Source organism: Sorex araneus, chromosome 3 (assembly GCF_027595985.1).
Source record: "Sorex araneus isolate mSorAra2 chromosome 3, mSorAra2.pri, whole genome shotgun sequence".
Taxonomy (NCBI): domain Eukaryota; kingdom Metazoa; phylum Chordata; class Mammalia; order Eulipotyphla; family Soricidae; genus Sorex; species Sorex araneus.
In genome coordinates, this window is record NC_073304.1 from 99,065,428 (window position 1) to 99,083,769 (window position 18,342).

The 18,342-nt window shown below is 49.8% G+C and overlaps 1 protein-coding gene across 2 annotated transcripts in view; it reads right to left on the reverse strand.

Annotated features, from left to right (window-relative positions):
* ARID3B (AT-rich interaction domain 3B) overlaps nt 1-18,342 on the reverse strand; it is a 42,987-nt gene that overhangs the window by 22,775 nt on the left and 1,870 nt on the right. For both annotated transcript variants that reach the window (XM_004611736.2, XM_055131543.1), the window contains exon 2: nt 16,662-17,282. In XM_004611736.2, coding sequence (XP_004611793.2) covers nt 16,662-17,204 — 543 coding nt within the window. In that variant the 5' untranslated portion in view covers nt 17,205-17,282. The remainder of the gene's footprint in view (nt 1-16,661; nt 17,283-18,342) is intronic.

Here is an 18,342-nt window from a genome sequence, read left to right on the forward strand (position 1 = left end):
TTTTGTGGGAGAAAACGTAACACATACATACAGTCTAATGGGGAGACAATTAAAAACAACTTTGTGCCCCAGATTAACTTTTAAATCATTTGTCAAGATCGTGCCTGCTCTCACCCCAACCACAAAAAACAGAAACTGGAGGGTCTGGGCGGTGGCCCAGGGGGCTGGAGAGTGGGCTGGCACATGCAGGCCTGGGCGCACACCCCCGGCTCCACACGGTCCCCAAGCCCCTGAGCGTGGCACTAACAACTATAAAATGACATTTTATTTATTTGTTTTCTTCTTTCTTTCAAAAAACCCCAATTTTTTAAAATTGAATCGCCAGGATCCAGAGTTACGAAGTCGCTGGTGAGTGGGTTTCAGTCACAGAGAGCGCCTCGGCCTCCCTTCCCCAGAGTGCACTTCCTGCCGCCAACGGAGCTGATTTTTCCTAATAGTTGTTTTGTGGGGAGGAAAGCTGAGCCACATCATTGATTCCTCAGAGACCACTCCCGGGGCAGCCTTGTGCTAGGCAAGTCCCTTCACCCCGAACTAAGAGAGCAGGACGACTCTTCTTTAACAACCCCAAATCTTCTTAATGTCCCCAGCAGTGATCTCCAATGCTGATGTGGGGACCTGAGCGGGACAACCAGCACCGGGGCAGAACCAGGGAGACAGTGCAGTTGGAGAAGGGGGTAAGAGAGGGGGAGTGGGGAAGGAGTGGGAGGAGGAGGAGGAGCCGGCTCTGAGGGGGGCAGGGGGCTGGGTCAGGGATCAGGCAGGAGGAGCCCCTGCGAGTGAGAACAGGCTACTGTGTGCGCATGTGGGTGGGTGGCAGAAAGAGAAATGGACAACTGTGGTCTTGGGGGAGGGCAGGGCAGCCGCGGGCGCCAGATGCTCATTGCCAACCTTCCCGGGAGGAGAAAGAGGTTTTTCTCCTCTTTCTCCAGACCCAAGGTTTCCTTGGGCCTTTCTTTTACTGGGATTCAGGGAGAGGGAAAAAAAAAAAAAAACCAGGCAGACCACGCCCCTAAGATCTTAGGAGCCAGCGCTGCATTCCTGCGAGTGCGGCTCCTCCCCAGAGACAGAAGCGCCTGACTTTAAAAGCAATTAAGTATCTAGGCTATTTTAGGATTACTCCTTGACCACCTGGAATATCTTATTAAAGCACAGCTCAAATGTCCAAAGCAATTTCAGGCCCCATTCCTCACTTCCCCCCAAGGCGAGAGTTAACCCTTCCCTGACTCCCCACAGAGACCCTCGAAGACACTGTGCTGTCCTCAGAACTCAACCACACATTCTGGCCACTTCTGCAGGACTCTGTGTTTGCTTTCTGTTTACTCTCCATAGACTCGGAGCCCGAGGTCAAGGATCCGAGCAAATTCCGAGGACCTAAACCTCATCAGCAAAACTTATAGGCTCCGGGACACCGATCAGGACACCAACCTGATGGTCTGAAATAGGGATCACAAATAAAGCATCGGGCCGCACAGCACCCTGGCTGCATTATGCATTACTATTATTTTAATAAGTGGCACAGAAGCCATCTCCTTTGCCAGCCCCATGGCTGCAGGGGTGGCCTGTCTGCTGCTGGCCAACTGGGTGACGCTGCCATCTTAGGAGTCTAGAGTTTGGCAGGAAGAAAAGAAAAACATCTTTGCCCCCGCACCCTTTTACCAGATCCTGGGAGGTAATAGGACAAGCATAAACAGGTAATGGGCAGGCTTAGAAGAGAGCCCTAACAGGTCAGAGGAGCCCCAGGAAGCAAAACAGATACTGTTATAAGCAGTACTGTTGGACTACAAACCCTCCTGATAAGATCAGGATTACGGCTCTTAAGCTAAACCGCCCAGGCCTGGGAAGATGAGTGCTAATTATCAGATGCGCCCCCTTCCGCTGTCAGGTAACTCTAGGAGGAACCAGAAAGAGCCCCCCTACCTCTTACCAGCAACAGAGCTCAATTCAAATCCGATGGCTTGGAAAAAAAGGGCTAAGGGACATTTTCTGATTAAGCAGTAAAAAGTATGTGTTTGGGGAAGGTGACAAGCACCCAATGATATAAGAGGGGCTGTACAGAAATGGGGTGTTCATGAAGGGGCCAGAGAGACCACAGGCGGGCACTTGCTGTGCACACGGCGGACCAGGGTGTGATACTCATATATAGTTCCCCGAGCACTGCCAGGAGTGATCCCTGAGCACTGCCCAGGAATCATCCCTCAATGCAGAGCCAGGTGTGGCCTCAAACCTCCTCCCACCAAAAAAAAAAAAAAGGGGGGGAATGCAAACACCAGGGGACTGGAGTGATAGCACAGCAGGTAGGGCATTTGCTTTGCAGGAGGCCAACCTGGGTTTGATTCCCAGCACCCCATATGGTCCCCTGAGCATCACCAGGAGTAATTCCTGAGTGCAAAGCCAGGAGTAACCCCTGTGCATCGCCGGGTGTGACCCAAAAAGCCAAAAAAAAAAATGCAAACACCAGGTTGGGCATGAAGACACCTCTACACCCAAGGGAACCTGGCCAGCCATGTAGGCAGCTGCCTGAGAGTCAGAGATGAGTCCAGTCCCTGGATTGGGCCAGCAGTCTGCTTTCACCGAGCGACCAAGGACCTGCACATCCATACTGAGTGCGGCCACCCAGAGAGCGACAGCTGGGACATTGGAGCGCCACAGCCAGTCCCGACACCCAGAAAGAGAAAGGGAGTTACAGCAAAGGCACCTACATGTCTTCACAGAAAAAGCTCAAAAAATATCTCAACTAAACAACGGGAGTCAGGCTGACTTTTCCTTTAACGCTAAGAGTCAGCAGAACATCAGCATACATCATCACGTGTTAGTCGTAACACGTGGGACTCCCAGCTCGGCGCTCAAGGGGACCAGGCTGGACCATGAGGAGCTGGGGATTAAACCAGGTCTCCTCCATGCAAAGCATGTGCCAAGCCCACCGAACTGTCTTTCTGACCTAAAGTAAGTTTCAAAGACTAAAAAAGAGCAGGCAAGGGCCGGAATGATAGTACAGCAGGTGGGGTGCTTATCTTTCACTGCGGCCCTACAGGGTTCAATCCCTGCACCGCATACGATCCCCCAAGCCCCGCCAGGAATAAACCCTGAGCACCACCAGGTGTGACCCAGAAATCAAAAACAAAATAACATATGAAAATAAAAACAATAAGGGGGAAGACAGCCAGAATGGAGAAACTCCCCACAGAGCATCTCCTACAGTAGATATAAGACACCGTGCCATCTGTCAGAGCCTCATGGACGAACAGCTCCTCCAAAACAGAAACCTCCCCCGGCACAGATGCAGACTCCAAGTGCACACTATCCCAAACCAGTGACCAGAGGAAACAAAACTCTCTTGAGGACTGTCTCCATAATCCAAAGCACATGAAACTCCCATACAAAGACCAACTCAAAATCAGCCCATTTGAAACCCAAAAACCCCAAAACGACACCATGAAGAGGATGGAAGCCACCACAGCAGAACACCAGCAGGAGCCACAGCCCAGTGATCAGACATAACGGAACCGGCCAGAAGCCTCTTTCACATGAGTATGAAGAGTGGCGGAAGGTTACTGAAAGGTGGGGGCAGACTCAGGTGATTCATTTCCATCTTGTCTTACATGTTTGAGATTTCCAAAATAAAGCCAAACAATTTCCTAAAATAAGGTTTTTGAAAAGTCATTCAAAGAGCTAATGAGTAAAAGCTCTACAAACAGATTTATAAAATTCAAGAAGCACACAGAGGGGCTGGTGCGATAGTACAGCGGGTAGGGCGTTTGCCTTGCACGCACCGACCCAGTTCAATCCCAGCATCCATATGATCCCCCGAGCACCGCCAGGAGTAATTCCTGAGTGCAGAGCCAGGAGTAACCCTTGTGCATCACTGGGCGTGACCCAAAAGGCGCAAAAAAAAAAAAAAAAAAAGAAAGAAAGAAAGAAAGAAAGAAAGAAAAAAGCACATAGAGATGAAATCTCTTGCTAAGCACTTAAAAAAATCACAGAAAGAGGGGCTGGAGTGATAGCACAGCGGGTAGGGTGTTTGCCTTGCACGCGGCCAACCCGGGTTCAAATCCCAGCATCCCATATGGTCCCCTGAGCACCGCCAGGGGTGATTCCTGAGTGCATGAGCCAGGAGTGACCCCTGTGCATTGCTGGGTGTGACCCAAAAAAAGAAAAAAAAAATCACAGGAAGAGTTGACACTATAAATCAAAAGACACAAAAATGATCAAACAAAAAAAGACCCACATACTTTCATTAAAACAGCGATCAATGGAGCTAGAGCAAGAGTATGGCAGGTAGGGCGTTTGCCTTGCATGTGGCTGACCTGGGTTCTATTTCTGGCACCCCAGATGGCCCTGAGCATCACCAGGAGTATGAAGTAAGAATGAAGTAAGAGTAAGAAGTAAGCCCCAAACACTGCCACATGTGGCCCAATAACTAAATAAACTGCAATCAAAGGGAGTCAGAGTGACATAATACACTTAGGATGCTTGTCCTTCGAGGCCAACCCAGTGCTCTCCCTCACCGCATGGTTCCCTGGGCACCACCAGGAGAGACACTGACCACTCAGCTACTACCAGATGTGGCTCCCAGACCCAAATCCAAACAAAATGAAACAGTGGTTAAGGGCCAAAGAGATGATGCATGGGGCTGGAGCATAAGTTTGCAAGACGGAGGCCTGGGCAGAGGCCCCGCACCAACATCTCCCGACACCCCCGCAGGGAGCAGCCTCCGGAGCACTGCTGGGAGTGGACACGGAGCACTGCTGGGAGTGGACCCGAGCACTGCTAGGAGTGGCCCAAAACCCAAAAGAAAAAGAACAGAGGTGAAAGGGGGAAAAGACACAAATCAGGCTGAAGAGCAAATCAAGTGGATAAATGAAAAGGCTAAAAAATAGCAGAATTCGAAAGATGACTGTTAAAAATTTGAGAGAAACAATTACAAAGAGAATTAGACTGACTAGAGACTTGCAACAGCATAGTTGCAAGAGAATGGAATCATCAAAATGATGATTGCTCAAGAATCTAAAGCCATGAATAATCAATTACACAAGAACTGGGGCAAGCAGGGCCCAAAGAGATGGCACAATGGGTAAGGCCAGCACAGGTTTGGTCCCCAGCACCCTATATGGTCCCCCAAGCTTTATCAGGAATGATCCCTAAGCACCACTGGCAAAAAACTAAAAGAAAAGAGAACCAACGCTAATTTACCCAATCCTACAATGGGCCTGCAATGGAATTTTATTTACCTTTCTCTGAAGCTGATCACCTGAACCTTAGCAAAGATATGTGAGATTTGAGTAACGACACCTGACTCCCACAAACAACCCCACAGCTATTACATAGAGAAAAAGTTTATAGGCTGATCATACAGAAGAACACAGGATATGGTAACAAATTCCACAAAACTGACATCACCCCAGTTCTTTTACCATAATGTAATTAAGATACAATAATAATTGTGTGTGTGGCGGGGGGGGTCGGGGGGTGGTAAAACTCATATTTCAGAGCTAAAAAACTCTTCTGAACAATCCATGACTTAAAGAAGTGACCACACTCAAATTATAAATGTTTAGCACCGCTGCATTCCATTATCAGTATCTGTGCAATACGTAAAAGTGAGAGAGATCCACAGCCTCAAATGCATTTGCTTTACTTTTAGGGTGGGAGGGGGGTCCCGCAAGTGTCTATGCTCAGCTGTTTGTTTACTGCCAGCTTGGTGCTCAGGACACACTCCTGGTGTTATCTGGAGACCAGTGTGATTCTGGGAATCAAACCCAGGACCTGACATATGCAAGGCAAGTGCTCTACCATAATGCCGCATCCTCAGCTCCCAACTGCCTTTACGAAGTACCAAAAACTTCTAAACGTGTTAAACGTACAACTGAAAGGGCTTCAAACAGAGAGAGTATAAATAGAACCGGAGACATCTAAGCGCAGAGGCCATGAGCTCAGTGACCACTAAACGCAGCTGCTTTGCAAGCATGAGCTTGATTCCAGTGCCAGCCACGTGTGCCAGCCTGGGCCTAGCAACCAGCTGCCTGGCACCACCAGGGCACAGCCAGGAGCATGCAAGTGGGGGAGGCCCAGTGAGGGAGGCCCAGTGAGGGCACCTCGGTGTGTGGCAAGCACACAAGGCAAGCGCCACACAAGCAACAGCAATACTGGTGGGGGGGTGAAAGGGGACAGAGAAAACGACGGTCAGTGGGTGGGAAGTTGTCGTTATCTGCAGGATGATAGCGTACTAGCTTTATGGAGCATTCCCATCAGAGCCTGGGGAGATAACGCAACGGCTGGACCCCTGTGGGAGCCCCCAGTACCATTCCTGGCACAGCTGGAGTGAGTCTCTGAGCACCCCACAGCAGCCCCAACTGAAACCAAAGTTATCAGGAGAAACTTGGCAAACTGTACCAGGGCCCTCCACACTGCTTCATGCTGCTGCATGTGAATCTACAGTGGTCACAATAAGTATTTTTCGTTTTCTCCTCTTTTTGGGTTTTGGGCCATACCCAGTGGTGCTCAGGGGTCCTATGGGGGTGCCAGGAATCAAATTTGGGTCGACCATGTGTAAGACAAGTGCCCTAATCCACTATGCTATGGATCCAGCCCGTTTTGTTGTGTTTGGGGGCTAGTGGTACTCAAGGGCTACTGGCTCTGGGCTCTGGGCTCGGCAGTGCTCAGTGGACTAAACCCAGGCATCCTGGACACAAAGATGCACTTAGCCCATTGTGTAATATTTCTCAGCCCTCAAGAAAAATATTGACCAAGTAAGAAATAAATGGCCAAGGGGCCGGAGCGACAGTACAGTGGGTAGGGGGTTTGCCTTGCTGACCCGGGTTCAATCCCCGGCATTTCATATGGTCCCCCAAGCACCACCAGGAGTAATTCCTGAGTGCAGAAACAGCAGTAACCCCTGAGCATCGCTGGGTGTGACCCAAAAAGCAAAAATAAATAAATAAATAAATGGCCAAGGCCCCGGAGATTAACACCAGCAAACGCTAGGGAAGATGTGGAATAACAGAAGCTGTCACTCACTGATCATGGAAAAGCAGAATGGTACAGCTACTCTGGAAGAGAGCTTGTCAGTTACTCCGAAAACTACACTCTTGCCGAATGACTCAGCAATCACACTTCTAGGTGTTCACCCAAATGAGATGAAAACATGTGTCAACACAAAAACCTGTACACAAATGTTTGTGCCAGCTTTATTCATTAATTGCTGAAAACTGGGAAGCAATCAAGATACTCTCCAGGCGATGAATAAATTGTGGTACAATACAGTATTACTCAGAGATGAAAAGAAACATGAGGTCATGTCCTCAGCAACTACCTGGGAAATTTAAATCCATGTTACTGAGAAAAGAGGCGGACTGGTAAAGGCTTTTAGCAAGTCCACACCCAGCGACGCTCAGGACTGACTTCTGGCTCTTCACTCAGGAAGCACTCCTGGCGGGGCTTAGGGGACCACGTGGGATGCAGGGACCGAGCCTGGGTCAGCCACGTGCAAGGCAAGCGCCCTCCCCACTGTATTTCCTCTACAGCCCCAGCAAGTCCTCACTTAAAGTCATTAACAGGGTTTTGAAATTTCAACTTTAAGAGAAGTAACCTATGAAAGGGGTTGGAGCAGTAGTCCAGCGGGTATGAGGCTTGCCTTGCATGTGGCCCACCCAGGTTTGGTCCCCGGCATTCTGTATGGTCCCCCAAACACCGCCAGCAGTGATCCTGAGCACAGAACCAAGAGTAACCCCTGAACACTGCCGGGTGTAGCCAAACACGAAAGAGGAAAGAATCTATAATGGAACCAGGCTCTTTCTCATTCACTGTCAGCTGGAATTTCTTTTTCTCACTCATGTAGTTACAGTGTGACACAGAATCGAGATCATGTCACTATTTAAGGAATGACTGTAGTCTCTGATTCTATCTAAATGACATTCTGGAAAAGGAAAAACTTGAACACAGTGCAAGGATCAGCAACTGCTAAGGGCTGTGGGTGTAAAACGAAGAGGCAGAGCTCCGAAATTTTTAAGGCAGTGAAATGGTTCTGTAGGATGGTGGGTATATTTCATCATAAAACTGTCCAAACCCGCAGAATACGTAACATCAAAAGGGAACCTGGGGCTGGAGTACAGCAGGGAAGGCACTTGCCCTGCATGTGGCCAACCCAGCTTTGATCCCTGGCACCTCATAAGGTCCCCCAAGTACCACCAGGAATGATTCCAGAGTGCAGAGCTAGGAGTGAGCCTTGAGCACAGCTGGGTGTGGCCGCAAATAAAAATAAATCAAAGAGTTCAATTTTAAAAACCGAGATGCCAGTGAAACACCTAAATGAAAATGACAAGCAGAAAGTTGTGAATAAACCCACTGAGCACAGGACAGAAACGGGCTCAAACATGTCCCAGAGTCAACAGCTGTGGCTATTTCTTTTGTTTGTTTACATTTGGGCTTCACCCAGATATGTGAGGAAGGGGGATATTCCCCATTGGTGCTCAGAGGGACCATGAGGTACTAGGGAAGGAAGCCAGGGGTTGTTCTGTATGTAAGGCCCGTTGAGACTTCTCCCAGTCCCACTGTGGCTAGTCCCAGAGAGTGAAATTATTCAAGGGGAACATGTGGAGAAGAGCTCTCATGACAGAGCCCAGAGGGGGGACCAGTTAGAATGAGAGCAAGTCGGAAGGGGATGTGCAGACAAGGGCTCAAGGGCAAGTGTTTAAAATCTGGATGGGGAGCACAAACCCCTTGTTTATTTGCTTACGGGCCACACAGGATGTACTCAGCGATTACTACTGGTGGGATCAGGGGACCATAAAGGGTGCTGGGCTGGACGCTTCGAATGCATGCAGGGCGAGCACTCTACCTGCGGTGCTGTTGCTGGGTCCCAGAGCACAAGCCTTGAATGTCTCAGGTTCCCTCCTTGGGGAGTGAGAGAGGGAAGGACGATAGGGGCAGGGAGGAGAGGGAGAGTAGGAAAGAGAAGCAAAAAAAAAAAAAAAAGACCTTCTCCACTGTATTGAAAGTGATCTCATTTCCACGTAACAAATAAAGCAGAATTTCTTTTTTTTTTTTTCTTTTTGGGTCACACCCAGCAATGCACAGGGGACCATATGGGATGCTGGGATTTGAACCTGGGTCGGCCGCGTGCAAGGCAAACACCCTACCCGCTGTGCTATCATTCCAGCCCCTAGAGCAGAATTTCTTGATAAGCGATTTTCAAGTTATGGGCAATAGCAGGACATACACAGAGGTGGGGAAAGCATCGGAAGAGAATCTAGACTTGCTGATGGAAAAAGTCCCTGAAATTTGGAAAGAACGGGATTTGAGACAGAGAGACTAATTAAAAGGCTCTTTTTTTAATTTTTGGGTCACACTCGGCAGTGTTTAGGGGTTACTCCTGGCTCTGCACTCAGAAACTATTCCTGGTGGTGCTTGGAGACCATATGGGATGCCAGGGATCAAACCAGGCTGGGCAGCAGACGCTCCACCCACTGTACTATGCTCCAGCCCCTGGATTAGAAGGTTCTTGATCGTGTTCTTACATAAGAATTCAACATAGAGCTTACTTCACCGCCAGCCATAAAGATATGCACACACCCCTATTTTAATATGGAAAGCAGCTTCAAAGGCAGTCTCAGATCACATAATCCTGAACTGTTTCCAAGAACTAATGACTACTGGATTTGATTATAGCTCCAGAGAATGTTCAAAGTTTATAGTAGCATCTAGGAACTGTAAGCTAGCTACAAAAGAGTGAAAGCTGAAAAAAAAAGGAAAGAAAAGAAAAACTTCAAGAAAAACTTCAGTTCCAGTGACTTTTCAATCTAGTGATACCAACTTACAAAAAGGTTTCACGTTCTTCTCTGACCCTTGTAAGGTCTTTACAGACACTGTGAGGTGAGCGTCATAACGCTAATTTCTGGCGCCTCCTTGGGTGGGCCTGTTCGTGTAATTTTGAAATTACTTCCTCTCTTTCTACCAATAAACACAACTTTCCTCACTTTTCTTATTGCTTTCCCTCTCGATTTTTACTTTATTTAATCTTAGGGATAGGGGGCTAAGGGGGACTCCTAAGCAATACGCAGGAGGTCCACGAGGGCCACCTGGGCCACCTTGGCAGTGCTGTCAGCTTCGCGGCTGCACCCACCCAGCAATGCTTGGGGGGCATGTGGTGCCAGGAATCAAACCCAGGTCAGGCGCATGCATGCCAGGACTTCAACGCTATACCAGCTCCCTGCCTTTCCCTTTCATTTTCTAGAAGATTAAGTGTTTTCTTGACCCCGTAATCCATTCTGTAACAGATGAACGTGTGCAGATGGCAACTAGTGGACAACAGAATTGTATGGAATGGAATGCAGCACCAGCTTAGAAGCTTGAGAGGAGAATGAAACAGTTGCTGTGTTCTCCAGAGAAACCAATTGCTTCCACAGGGCCAGCTCCATAGGCCCTGTTTCCCAATTGTATAAAAATCAGGTCGTGCAGATTTTCCTGCTACGCTTGTGTGATCACCAGGCGAGGATGGCCAGGAGATGCTCCAACACAGGGGCATGCAAGGGTTCCGAGAGGCCCTCTGGGGCACCTGCCCCAGGAAGTGCAGCCAGCCCGCAGTGGAGTTGGGATCAAAACCACATCTTTTAGCTCTGAAGCCACTGCTGATTAATAATTAAGTCTGTTACTAAGTAACAAGTGTGCTGAGCATTTGCACCTTAATCGTGTGGGGTTAATGTCTAGAAGGATGACCAAGCTTACTTGCCAGTCACCTCAGATTATTTTAGACGCCGGGGAAGGCTAAGATGGAAGAACTAGCACTGGAGCTGCACAGGAGAGTTCGAGGGCCCAATCCTCTTTCAAACCAGTTTGCTCATCCAGAAGACTCCAGAAAGAAGACATGAGCTCAACAGGTCTTGCAAAAGTAAAGAAAATTTCAAGCGAGTCAAGCTTTAGTTACCAAGACCCAAACCCAGGGTCTCAGGCCACACACTAAAGCGGACCACATGAATTCGCACTGTAGGATTTTTTATCCCAGGCAGCTCTAGCCACCAGATGCCAGGAGCACATTTCCCACCCTCAGTGACATCCAAAATGCCTCAGGTCACAGTCAGACACCCCTGAGGACGTGGTGGGAGGGGATGACCTGCAACAGAGACCACAGATCTAGACTGGACTCCTCCATGACTAGTCCTCCAAAGAAAGCGAAGGAACACCAACGACCTTATCTTTGCGGGCAATAAAACCCGCACAATCTTGACACAAGCGCTTCCGATGTTCCAGGGAAAACAGGTCTTGCCCAAGCAACCCAACCTTACAGAACTCCTGGTAGTGAAATTCTGGAAGCCAGCAGTCAACCTTCCTTCCCCATCAACAGTCAAGCAAATGCCACAGTATGAAGAAACCCAACACACGTGGGCTTCCACAGGCCACTGGAGTGATGGCTCATCCCACCATCCGAGGGCGGGAGGCTGTGCTTCTGGCTCCAACAACGGGCTCAAGAAAGACAAAGCCTGTACAGTCTGCCCAGGACTCGCCCAGGAGGGCAGACGACCACTCCTCCAGGCAGCGGCAGCCCCCACTTGGCGGTACGCTGACAGGACTCTCCCAATCTCCCTCAGAGAGGGGACACTCGGCTCTTTGTCCGCTGACTTTTTTTACAGCTATTTACTCTGCCCCAGTGAAATCTGATGGGCTTTAGCAGGCTTGGCTCGGTAGTTCTATCGGTCTTCCCATCACTCTGGTGTCAGAGAACACCCCCTTTCTTCGAACCCAAGCCCTAAAAAGCAATTATTTCCTAAGAGTTTCTTTAACAAGAAGCCACAAAATTAGTTTGACTTTGTAGGGTGTCAGAAACCAAAGATAATCACTGAAGGCTTCAAATAAGTTTTGCTTTTCCCTTATCAGATTCCTCCAACCCCTGCCCCAAATCTTGCGAAATACTGTTGCTACAAAAACGTTTCATGGGCCAGAGCAATAGTATGGTGGGCAAGGTGTTTGCCTCAGATGCAGCTGACCTAGGCTCAATCCCTGGCACCACATATGGTCCCCTCAACACCCCCCTCAAAAAAAAAAAATCCCCAAAGAACAATTTTTAAAAAGAAAACATTTTACCTTAGTGTGAGCATGATGAATAGAAATTCACTTTAAAATAGCCAGGGGCCAGAGCAAAAGTACAGCAGGTTTGCTTTGCACATCCCCAGCATCTCATATGGCCCCCGGACCATGGAGCCAGGAGCAGCCCCTGGGCATTGCCAGAGATCACCCCAAAACCAAAAATCAATAAGATAAAATACCTGCTCCATAGCTTGGGCCGAGCAGCTGGGCCTGAGCTGACTCAGGAACAAAGAAAATCACTACGCCCACAACGCAGTTTTCCTGACTTGGCTCAGGGAGCCAGGCCCAGCCCAAGAAGGGTCTGTGAATGCCTGTTGCATAAGAAAACGGACAATCTAACACGTTAACAATAAGATCGTTTTGTGGCAACTGCAAAAGATCTCTGGCACTGATGCTGGAACAAGGGGCCCTCTATTTCTGCTCCCCAGAAGATAGCTGCGGAAGAAACAAAAGACCTCAAGCAAACAAACAAAAAAGCTAGTCTCCTGGGTTGTGCTGACTTGTAAAAAAGCTCTCCCGAAGATAGTTTTGGTCCCTTGCCTCCAAAGCAGAACTAGAAAGTTTCTGAAATCTCTAAGGATTTTTATATTACTCTATTAAAAGCAGGACTAGTCAGGAGCGAGAGAGAGAGCTCAAGGGGCGGACACATATGCTCGGGTACAGGAGGTCCAGGTTCAATCTCAGGCACCCCAAGGCCCCGGAGTACTGACTTGGGAGTAGCCCCTGAGCACCTCTGAGTATGGCCCCCAAATACAAACAAACCACACCGCACATGCTGCCTGAGCCCATGTGGCCAAGCACATGTGTCGCCCGCATCTCCCCTCTTGAGCTATGTTCTTTCATGCTTTCCTGCCTAATGCTGGGATGCGTGTAGGGCTCTCTCCAACCATGAGAAGCCCGGGCTGACTCTTGAGCATGATACTCTCCACTCTCTCCCACTTTCTCTTCCTCCTTCCCTTCAAACTGTCCAAATAAAATCAGTTTTACTTCAAAAAAGAAAAACTGCAAAGATTCATCAAAGGAGGACAAAGACCTTACTGACTTTAAAACTCCATCTCAGGGGCTGGAGCGATAGCACAGCGGGTAGAGTGTTTGCCTTGCACGCGGCTTTGAGTCCCAGCATCCCATAGGGTCCCCTGAGCACTGCCGTGAGTAATTCCTGAGTGCAGAGGCAGGAGTAACCCCTGTGCATTGCCATGCGTGACCCAAAAAGCAAAAAATAAAAAAATTAATTCCACGGGTTCAACCGCTATACAGAGGGTGAGAAATTAGCCTTACAAAGCTGACCCGGGTTTGATCCCTGAACACCAGTATGGTGCCCTGAACCCACCAGGAGTGATCCCTGAGTGCCAGGTGTGGCCCAAATACAAATATAAATTCACATTCCAATGAAAAATGAGGTGCATCCTTAGAGGTTCTGTTTTTTTTTTTTTTTTTTTTGCTTTTTGGGTCACACCCAGTGATGCTTAGGGGCTACTCCTGGCTTTGCACTCAGGAATTACTCCTGGCAGTGCTGGGGGGACCATATGGGATGCCGGGGATCGAACCCGGGTCGGCCGCATGCAAGGCAAACGCCCTACCCGCTGTGCTATCGCTCCGGCCCGGTTCTGTTTTTTTTTTTGGGGGGGTTTGTTTTCATCTCCTAAGTGTTGTTAAGGGGGTGCGGGCACCACTCCTGGTGATACTTAGCTCATGGAAGTGGGGGTTCAGGGCCCAGGCTCTCAAATATAATGCTGCCTGAGCTATCCTGGCAATGCAGGGGCCTTCTGACAATGTTTAAGGGTCCCCAGGGCTGCCCCAGTGATGTCTGGGAGATCACATGGGCCAGGGATCTAAACTGGGACAGCCACAAAGCACGTTCCCTAACCATTGTACTAGATCTCCCCATCTAAGGCTGCAGGTCACTATTACCCAGTGACCCCCTAACCCAGTTCTGTACCTCCAAATCCAGACAGACGACACATTAAGGGTGCAACATGAGGCCTCGGCTACGTGGTCATTTATGAAGCACACTGGCAGGTGCTCTGCCAGGCCGTCTATAATTAGGGAGCATGTCTCCAAAATCTAATGTGCACTCAAGGGATTTCAGAAGCCAACAGCCAGCCGCCGAGGCAGCCAGCCAGGAGGCCACAGGACTGCCGCCACGACATCCGGTGCTGGGTGCCAGCCCCGGCACACACGTGTGCACGTGCAACATGCCAGTTCTCAAGAGTCACTGCTTTCAAAGCTCTGACGGCTTGACCTCAACACCTGCTGCACTTCCTGAAGACAGACAGGCTCTGGAGCCCCACTTGTTCCTCGCACGCGGCTGCACTTTCTAGGAACGACCGCACACACGCGCGGAGGCTGGCCGGCTGCCAAGGTGGGGGCAGCCCAGCCGCCTCGGGCCTGAACTTTCCCAGCGCTGTCAGGCGGGATCCCGCCAGGCGCTGACTCAGCGGCCGGCATGGAACCCTGCCAACCATACAGCAGTGCGGGGGCTGCCGGCGACTCACAGATGTTTTCCTAAACCAAAGCAATCAACCAGGAGGCGGGTCTGGGCTGGGGGCCAGGCTGCTGCTGGTGAAGCCGGGATCCTGCGAGCCAAGTCCTCGAGCTCCAACGGCCTCCCGGGCGAGCGGAGGGGGAAAGGCTCGGAGCATCTCCGCAACTAGCAGCCTCGTGTCTGTGTCTGAATGGATGGCGCAAGGGACCAAACGGATTGTGTCAGAGAGCAACTGGGGCATTTATCACCCAAATCGTGCCAGCTCAGTAAATCATCCTAACATTGCGGGGAGCTTTGCTTCATGTCGGGGGTGGGGAGGCCAGGGGAAGCTCCCAAGCAGGACTCAGGGGGGCATGGACCAATCCTGGCAATTCTCAGCCAACTGGGATAGAAAGCTGAGTGCTCGGGGCGAGGATGTGGTGCTGCTTTGACCCTGCAGTGCCAGGGACACCAAGGCAGCACTCAGAGACCATGTGGTACACCAGAAATCAACCTGGAGCTGGGTGTAGGCGCAGCCCCTATTCAAGGGAGGGGTGAGGGAGTGCATCCAGCAATGCTCAAGAGCTGTGCCAATGGTGCTCGGGGGGAGCCCATACAGTGCTGGAAGACACCACAAGCCCCCGAATGCAAAGCCGCACTCAGCCCTCTGGGCCGCTCCCCGGGTTCAGCTTCATCACTTCCATTTCATAGATGAGATGGCATGGGCTCAGAGGAATGAGGAAACCCAGAGCAAAAGATCCCCAGGGTAATAATGAATGGAAGAGATGGGACTTGAACCCCACTTTACTGGCCCTGGAATTGCCTGCAGATGCTGCCACTGTAAAATCCCGATCACTGCACATGGCTCTTTGACTATGAACAAGCCCGATTTTCAGGTTCCAGAGGCCCTTTCTTATATAACTTCACAGTTGCCTATGTAATCCCACAGCTCTTCACAAATGATTTCTAAATCAACCATGAGGCCATGTGAAATGCTGATGGGAATAGCCAGCAATTACCAGTTTCACCATAAACTGCCAGTCTTCTATCACGGCTTGCCCATTCTGTGGGTGAGGGAGAGCCGTACTGTAGGCTGGGAAGAGAAAAAGAACTAGAAGCCAAAGTTTTGGGCGGGGGGGAGATAGGGGGATATCGAAATTCTGCAGGGGGTATAGAAATTCCCCAAGATAATTTGTTAAGAACCTGGAATTTATTTTTTCAAGCTCACTAGATGACAGATACTCAGCCTTGTCTGAGGATCGCTGATGCTCCCTGCGTGTAGCAAGGAAGGGTTTTACTGGGCACATAAATACTCTTCCCCATTACCAAGGGGGGGTGACGGAAGAGTGAACCGAAATCATGCCACAAAGCTCTCAGTTGGAAAATACACATAATGACGAGTACTTTCCATCCATCAGCCTGGTCCCCCAGCCCCAACCTCCTCCCCATCAATTACATTTAACTGCCAAACAAAACTATCCTTACAGAGCATGATCGCGCATTAGCCTGGAGCAAAGAAACTGTCTCAGGATTGTTCTTTTCTATTACTATTAGGAAAACGGTAATTAGTTTCACATCTCGGTTTTTTTTATGTATTTCTCACCACACTGTTGCCAGAAAACAAAATAAAACAAAACAAAAAGTGCCAAGCACAAGGAAATATGAGCACGACATCCACTGAAATGCCAAGGCTATCACAAGGACAACAGGGGGGGGAAGGGGAGAGCACAATGAAAACAATTTTGGGTTTTTTTGTTGTCACTGCCGCCTCTTCAGTATAGGTTTAGGGGGCCATTCGATGCTGAGACCTGAACCAGGGTCAGCTGCATGCATGACATGGGCCTTAATCCCTGGCCTCTCCAGGGCCCCCCATTCCATTTGTTTTTAATTAACCAAAGAGGCCATGGTGACATTCTCTAACATTAAACGCGGAACAACTGAGATTAGGTGTAGCTTGCACATTTAATTACTTTAATTACTCCCATTTAACTGCTTTTAGCGACTCCCATCTAGGCTGCTGGACAGCAAGGGGGAGGGGGGAGCTGCTGGCTGTGCAGCACCCCATTCTCGCTAGTCCTTCAGGAGAACAAATGACCCCCACACCCACCCCAGAAACACTGACCTGCTTGAGCTGCTCATCCAGATTCCAGGCAGGCTGACCGCCCGCGGGGCCGGAAGGTGGGGCCGTAGAAGCCTCTTTGGTGCGATCCTCTTTAGCTTGCTGTCCGTGCGGTGGGAGCCCGGGGGCGGGGAGCAAGCCTGAGATAGGGCCCGCTCGGGGGTCTTGGCGAGCCCCTTTCTGCACAGGAAAATATTTCGCAGCTGCCTGGCCCTCTTTCTCGGACACCTCTGCCACATCATCATCTCCGTCGTCCTCCCCTTCCAGCCCTCCCTCCTCCTCCTCGGGCTCCGAGTTCACAGTGCTCCGTTCCATAACCCGGGCCGCTGCCGCTGGGACCCTGGCTAAGGGGCCCAGGGCAGAGCTGCCCGAAGGCCGCCCAGGTGTGGCCGAGAGGAGAGTCTGCTGTGTGACGAGCTTCTGGGCATACAGGAACTGGGCGTCTCTCATGGGCTTCCCCTGCTTCTCTCGGGCATCCATCTGCAGAGCCGTCAGGTGAGGCGGCGGCGGCTGTGGCGGCGGCTGCTGCTGCTGCAGGGGCTCCATCACTGCCTTCAGCTGCACCCACCAACTGGCATGTCTCTGAACCCGGGCACGGCCCCGGCAGACACACTGGCTCCACACCTTAAGTGGTTAATAAACACCACAAAGGAGAAAGAAGGGGGGAGGGGAGAAAACTATGTAAAACAGGTATATAAAGGCTCCTTTCTCCAGGGAAGGGCATGGGGCTGTGAACACAGAACACTCGGGCATTTGAGGGGAAAGCTGGAAGTTTTGGGTACAGAGGCAGTTTAGGCAGAGTGTGAAGAGGATTTAAGAGAGGAGAAACATGCAGGGGTGGCCTCCAAGGGTTTGGAAAAAAAAAAAAGGAGGCCAATGCAGACACTCTAGAAGACAAACATTCTGATCTCTCTCCTTCAACATCTCCAAACATTAATCTGTTTATTACTGAAAAGACAAACCTGGCTTGCACTGTACAAAGGTCACTGCGCATGAAAACCACAATAATTAAAAGCAAAGAAGGGTCTGCCCGCCAAAAGAGAACAGGCGGTGTTCCCTGGCCCCGTCAGAGGGACAGTATTAGCATCCAAGCAAGACCTGGAGCTACCAGGCAGAATGGTTTTTCTCAAGGGAAAACAGAACCTAGCACAAACTCTCTCGGATTTAAACTTTTCAAAATTTCCAGGTCAGATGGCCAGCCTGCATTTTGAGTGGGCTAAGCCACACTCACTGGACTTTCTAGTCTCATAAAGAATCCACTTTCAGCAACATGAAAGAAATAAACACATGAGGAGACAAGAGTTTCAAATTGCAGCAGTCACTCAAAAACAAACCGGGGAATTCCTCTGGAGATTTCCAAGTTAATGAATTTAAAACAGATATCGATATTGTTCAAACAAGAAGTTAATGCTGTCTTTTAATGCACAACCCCATCTTTCTTTCTGATTCACTTCTATACTGGCATTTTATGACAAATACAAAAAGAAAAGGCTTCAGACCAAAACGTACTGGGGGCAGGTTTCTCAGCATTCTTCCAGATCAGTCTCCAAACACACACCCCTTTCACACCCTTTCCTCTGCTAACCCCCCTTTCCCTTCCTCCACAGATCCCCACCCCCAACAAACCTCTAGAGTTATTTCCTCAACAAGTGTCTATAACTGAATGAATTACTATGCAAAATTA